This window comes from Pediculus humanus, genomic scaffold, assembly GCF_000006295.1.
Source record: "Pediculus humanus corporis 1103172108317 genomic scaffold, whole genome shotgun sequence".
Lineage (NCBI taxonomy): Eukaryota > Metazoa > Arthropoda > Insecta > Psocodea > Pediculidae > Pediculus > Pediculus humanus.
In genome coordinates this window covers 227112-233582 of record NW_002987886.1, presented here as the reverse complement: position 1 = coordinate 233582, position 6471 = coordinate 227112, and the positions used below count along the sequence as shown (strand labels likewise).

Below are 6471 nucleotides of genomic sequence, written 5' to 3'. Positions count from 1 at the left end.
AAAAGAAAAACAATTTAAAGTTATTTTCATTTAAAATAAAATATTTTAATTACGTCTGCCGTCATTTATTTATTTATTTTTTTTTTTCATCTCTTGCAAATGCGAAAAAAAAAATTTGATAAATACGAACGTTTTTACACGAGAATGAATGAATGAACGAATGAATGAATGAATGAATGAATGAAATGGAAAAATTTTTTGTTTTTTTTTTTTTTAGTAGCAGCAGCAGCAGAAGAAGAAAATGTCTCGTTTAAATTGTTGTGGTTTTTTTTTTTTGTTTTTCCTTTTTGTGATTAAAATTTAATTAGCGATCGATTTTGTTTACTTTTTTTTTTTTTTTTTTCCTCGGGGAGCCTCTAAAACGATAATTTTCTAACGTTTATTATTATTATTATTATTATTATTATTTTTTTTTTTTTTTAAAAAAATGATTCTCGTTAATTAATTAGCAGTCATTTTTTTTAAAGGTTTTTTTTTGTTTTCCCTTTACTTTTTAATTTATTATTATTTGATTTAAAAAAAAAAAAAAAAAAAAATTTTAAAGAGGTTTTAATTTCCCTCCCTTTCCCGTTTTTCGGGTTTTTAATTAAATTTTTATTGTTGTTGTTGTTGTTGTTGTTATTTCTTCATTGTTATTATTTTGGTGGATGTAAAAGAAAGAAAATTCGTCTCTCGAGTAGTTTCTATTTAATTAATTTTTAGTCGGATAAATAAATAAATAAATAAAAAAGGTGTGGGAAGACTCTGGGAAATTTTTTCAATTTTCCGGTCATTTTCCACCGGGATTTCTTCGATCTCGAAAATAATAATAATAATAATAATGATAATAAATGTTATTAAATTTTACTGAGCAGGAAGGAAAATCCGGGTTAAAACGATTATTTTAATTTTTTTTTTTTTTTTTTTGGACAGGGGTACCTGAATTTTTTTTTTTTTTTTTACTAACTGTGATGAAATGACGTCATCGTGTATAATTTTTCTCTAATTATTAAAACTGATTCATATTGTTTAATTGTTTTTTTGTATAATTGACGGGATATTTTCACTGTTTCAGAATCACAGTACTCATATCGAAGTAGACAATGAGGGAAAGCATCGGAAAAATAGTAATTCACACGAAATCGAATTGGTCGAGGTGACAAGAGAGGGACACGAACGAGCCGATCCAAGTCAGTTCGAGTTGCTCAAAGTTCTCGGTCAGGGTTCGTTTGGAAAAGTCTTCCTAGTCCGAAAAGTAGTCGGTAAAGATAAGGGAGTCCTGTACGCCATGAAGGTACGTTCGAGATTTTATCAAATCTCGATGTGATCTTTCATTGAATTATCGTTGTGACATTGTTGTTGTTGTTGTTTTGTAAAAAGGTATTAAAAAAGGCGACGTTGAAAGTGAGGGATAGGGAAAGAACGAAAATGGAGAGAAATATTCTAGTCGACGTTCGGCATCCATTCATTGTCCGATTGTTTTACGCTTTTCAAACGGATGGAAAATTGTACCTGATATTGGATTTTTTAAGGGGAGGAGATTTATTCACGAGACTTTCGAAAGAAGTTATGTTCACGGAAGAAGACGTTAAATTTTATTTGGCCGAATTAGCGTTAGCTTTAGATCACATACATTCTCTCGGAATCATTTACAGAGATTTGAAACCGGAAAAGTAAGGGAGTAATATTATTTATGGGAGAGGGGGGGGGGAAACACGTGAGCTCAAACGTAAACGTCATTCAATGGCGGATGCGCACGTGCAAATGCGTGTAGTATTTTCTAAAATGGTCGCATAATAAATGTATTATTCTCTTTGGACTTTTAGCATACTTTTAGACGCCGACGGTCACATTTCATTAACGGATTTCGGATTAAGTAAGCAACCGTTGGAAGAACCGACGCCCAAAACGTATTCATTTTGTGGCACAGTTGAATACATGGCGCCGGAAGTCGTTAACCGGAAAGGACATTCATTTGCCGCCGATTGGTGGTCTTTCGGAGTGTTAATGGTGAGTACACGATCCGAGATGAATGCAAATAATTTTGTTTTGTTTTTGTCAAAAATTTAAATGTGAATGGATGATATTTTCAGTTCGAAATGCTGACGGGATCTTTACCATTTCAAGGAGCCAACAGAAAGGAAACGATGACGATGATATTAAAAGCGAAACTCGGAATGCCGCAATTTCTATCGCAAGAAGCTCAATCCCTTTTGAGAGTTCTTTTCAAAAGGAATCCTTTGAATCGATTAGGCGCGGGTCCCGAGGGAATAAAGGAAATTAAAAATCATTCGTTTTTCGCGACCATAGATTGGGAAAAATTATTCAACAAGGAAATTCAACCGCCTTTCAAGCCGGCGGTGTCGAGAGCAGACGACGCGTTTTATTTCGACAGCGAATTCACGTCGAAAACTCCTCGAGGTTGGTATTACTTATTTGTTTTTTTTTTTTTTTTTGTAGCGACCATTTTGACTTTCTTTTCCTTTTTGTTATTATTATTATTATTATTTTATCTATACAGATAATTATAAGTTATTATTATTATTATTATAATAAGGAGTTATCATATTTGAAAATGTGCGTAAAATTTCGCGGTCGGACTCGATGAATTTATTTGATATTTTCCGTTCCATATCAAATATTGTGAAACGAAAATGTTTTTACTTGTTTATGTTTTTATTCGCCATTTTGATTATGATAATAATAATAATGTTTTTTAATATTTCAAGAATTTTGATTTCAGTTCGTATTTTATTTTCAATAATTACAACTCTCATGTTCATACCGATATTTTTATTAGCCTGCCTAAAAACGATATGTTCGATATTCACGTTTCGAACGTTTTCATTTTTGGTTTTGATGTGCATAACGAATTGTTTTTGCTGTTATTTTTCGTTCGAAGATTTTTTTTCCGTTTTTTTTACCGTTAATTTCATAATAGCGAGTTTCAGCCTGATAAAAAGCATTTTCGAAAGATGAGATTGAAATCCTCACATTCACACGCACACGCACACGAATAAACGCACACGCATGAACGAACGCGAGCATGAACGAACGTAACGACGCGCCACGAACGCGTTAAACGTATGTATATATATGAAGTGTATACATAGGAAAAATGAATGAGGGCCGACGACGACATGCGAACGTGTACGTAGAATGTAATAAACGTTCGATGACGGAAAAAAAACGTTCGTTTTTTAAAAAAAATTTATTTTTATATTTTAGTCTTTCTTCTTTTACGAAGATGGCGGCGGCGGTGGTACCGGTACCTGCGATTATTCCTCCTCTCCTTTCCTCTCATCTCCTCCTCTTCTTCTCCTCAAGCTAACCAGAAAAAAAATTTCTGAGCTTGTAAGTGTTGCAAAAAAAAAAAAATGCGTGGAATACAAGGATATAATAATAATAATAATAATAATAACGATTCTTTATTTTCTTGCTAAATTATTTATTTATTTATTTTATTTTATTTAATTTGAATTTTTTTTATTGTAGATTCTCCAGGCGTACCTGCGAGTGCCAACGCTCATGAATTATTTCGGGGATTTAGTTTTGTGGCTCCCTGTCTTTTGGAAGAATCATCGTCGGATGCCGACGTACCGGAAAAAGTCAATAATGACTGCCTTTCGAAAGTGAGCTCCCTTTCATCGAATGAATTTTTGTAAATGAAACGTTGTGAATGAATTTCGTTATTATTATTATTTATTTATTTTTTTTTTTTTTGTGCGGGTAGCAATTAGCTTTTGTCAAATCAACATCAATACAAGATGAATACGAGTTGAGAGAAGAAATCGGTAGAGGAAGTTATTCCGTTTGCCGCAAGTGCCTCCACAGAACTACGAAAATCGAATACGCGGTTAAAATGATCGATAAGAGCAAAAGAGACTGTCAAGAGGAAATTGAAATACTTTTACGATACGGTCATCATCCGAACATAGTCACGCTCCGAGATGTTTACGAAGATGAAAGATACGTTTATCTCGTCATGATTTTACTAAGAGGAGGCGAACTATTGGAAAGGATACTCAAATTAAGAATGTTTTCAGAAAGGGAAGCTGCCAATGTAATGCACGTCATTGTTTCAACCGTACAATATCTTCATAATAACGGAGTAAGTATAAGAAATTGGATTTAAAAGACGAAGGGAGAGAGAGAGAAATAAAATAAAATGAAATACAAATTATGTTTTTTTTATTCAACAGGTAGTTCATAGAGATTTAAAACCTTCTAATCTTCTTTACGGGTCGGAACAAGGCAACGCGGAAAGTCTCGTCATATGTGATTTTGGATTTGCCAAACAACTTCGAGCAGACAACGGTTTACTCATGACTCCTTGTTACACGGCTAATTTCGTGGCACCAGAAGTTCTCAAGAGGCAGGGTTACGACGCCGCATGTGATATATGGTCGTTGGGAGTCATACTCTTCACGCTTTTAGCCGGGTACTCGAATTCTTTACAAGATACTTTATTGATTCGTCGTGAACGTAGAGTTATTCATTAACGTTGACGTTTTGTCTGTTGCAGCCACGCTCCGTTCGCCGGCGGACCGATGGATACTCCGGCCGAAATACTTAAACGCATCAGCAACGGAAAACTAGACCTGGAATCGGGGAATTGGTCGTGCGTGTCAAACGAAGCCAAAGACCTTGTCCGTAAAATGCTGCACGAGGATCCTCATCGTCGTCCCACGGCCGGACAAATCCTTCAAAATCCCTGGATAGCACGTCGAGCTTTGCTCCCCGCGAGACGTCTCATCGTTCAAGATGCTCTCTCTCTCAAAGGCACCGTGGCAGCTACGTATCGGGCCATTAGTCAATCCCCTCGTGCTCCCGATCTCGGTCCCGTAGTCATGTCCGAGCTGGCAAGAAGAAGGAGGAAATCCCGGCCGAAATCCACATCGACGGATCCATAAACAATGTGTTCATGCCAAATAATTAAAGGTAGATTTCTTTGTTCTCTCTTCTCTTCACTCTTCCCTATCCTCTCCTATCCTCTCCTCTCTTTCCTCTTCCCTATCCTATCCTCTCCTCTCTTTCCTCTTCCCTATCCTCTCCTCTCCTCTCTTTCCTCTTCCCTATCCTCTCCTCTCCTCTCTTTCCTCTTCCCTCTCCTCTCCTCTCCTCTCTTCCCTATCCTCTCCTCTCCTCTCTTCCCTCTTCCCTATCCTCTCCTCTCTTCTCTTCCCTATCCTCTCCTCTCCACTCCTCTCTTCCCTATCCTCTCCTCTCTTCCCTCTCCTCTCCTCTCTTCACTCTTCCCTATCCTCTCCTCTCCTCTCTTTCCTCTTCCCTATCCTCTCCTCTCCTCTCTTTCCTCTTCCCTATCCTCTCCTCTCCTCTCCACTCCTCTCTTCCCTCTTCCCTATCCTCTCCTCTCCTCTCCACTCCTCTCTTCCCTCTTCCCTATCCTCTCCTCTCTTCTCTTCCCTCTTCCCTATCCTCTCCTCTCCTCTCCACTCCTCTATTCCCTCTTCCCTATCCTCTCCTCTCCTCTCCACTCCTCTCTTCCCTCATCCCTATCCTCTCCTCTCCTCTCTTTCCTCTTCCCTCTCCTCTCTCTTCCCTATCCTCTCCTCTCCTCTCTTCCCTATCCTCTCCACTCCTCTCTTCCCTATCCTCTCCTCTCCTCTTCTTCACTTCTTTTCTCTCTTCTCTTCTTTTCTTCTCTTCTCTTCTCTTCTCTCTTCTTTTCTTCTCTCTTCTCTTCTCTTTACTTTTCTTCTCTCTTCTTTTCTTCTCTTCTCTTTACTTTTCTTCTCTCTTCTCTCTTCTTTTCTTCTCTTCTCTTTACTTTTCTTCTCTCTTCTTTTCTTTTCTTTTCTTCTCTCTTCTTCACTTCTCTTCTCTTGTCTTCTTTTCTTCTCTTCTCTTCTTTTCTTCTCTTCTCTCTTCTTTTCTTCTCTTCTCTTCTCTCTTCTTTTCTTCTCTTTACTTTTCTTCTCTCTTCTCTCTTCTTTTCTTCTCTTTTCTTTTCTTCTCTCTTTTCTTCTCTTCTCTCTTCTTTTCTTCTCTTCACTTTTCTTCTCTCTTCTTTTCTTCTCTTCACTTTTCTTCTCTCTTCTTTTCTTCTCTTCACTTTTCTTCTCTTCTCTCTTCTTTTCTTCTCTTCTCTTTACTTTTCTTCTCTCTTCTTTTCTTCTCTTTACTTTTCTTCTCTTCTCTTTTCTCTTCTTTTCTTCTCTTCTCTTCAGTTCACTTCTCTTCTCTTCTCTTTACTTCTTTTCTTCTCTTCTCTTCTTCACTTCTTTACTTTTCTTCTCTTCTCTCTTCTTTTCTTCTCTTCTCTTCTCTTTACTTTTCTTCTCTCTTCTCTCTTCTTTTCTTCTCTTTACTTTTCTTCTCTCTTCTCTCTTCTTTTCTTCTCTTTACTTTTCTTCTCTTTTCTCTTCTTCTCTTCTTTTCTCTTCTCTTCTTTTCTTCTCTTCACTTCTCTCTTCTTCTCTTCACTTCTCTCCTCTTCTTTTCTTCTCTTCTCTTCTTCACTTCTTTACT

General features: G+C 36.8%; 1 protein-coding gene across 1 annotated transcript in view; it reads left to right on the top strand.

Annotated features, from left to right (window-relative positions):
* The window catches only part of Phum_PHUM599900 (Ribosomal protein S6 kinase alpha-2, putative), a gene marked incomplete at both ends in the record, with an annotated part of 5376 nt that extends 484 nt beyond the window's left edge, over window positions 1-4892 (top strand). The window contains 9 exons of the mRNA XM_002432713.1: window positions 218-248; window positions 1055-1273; window positions 1360-1652; window positions 1806-1989; window positions 2073-2400; window positions 3475-3611; window positions 3713-4090; window positions 4182-4420; window positions 4505-4892. Of these exons, the coding sequence (XP_002432758.1) occupies window positions 218-248; window positions 1055-1273; window positions 1360-1652; window positions 1806-1989; window positions 2073-2400; window positions 3475-3611; window positions 3713-4090; window positions 4182-4420; window positions 4505-4892 (2197 nt within the window). The remainder of the gene's footprint in view (window positions 1-217; window positions 249-1054; window positions 1274-1359; window positions 1653-1805; window positions 1990-2072; window positions 2401-3474; window positions 3612-3712; window positions 4091-4181; window positions 4421-4504) is intronic.
* Window positions 4893-6471: the final 1579 nt, after the last annotated feature.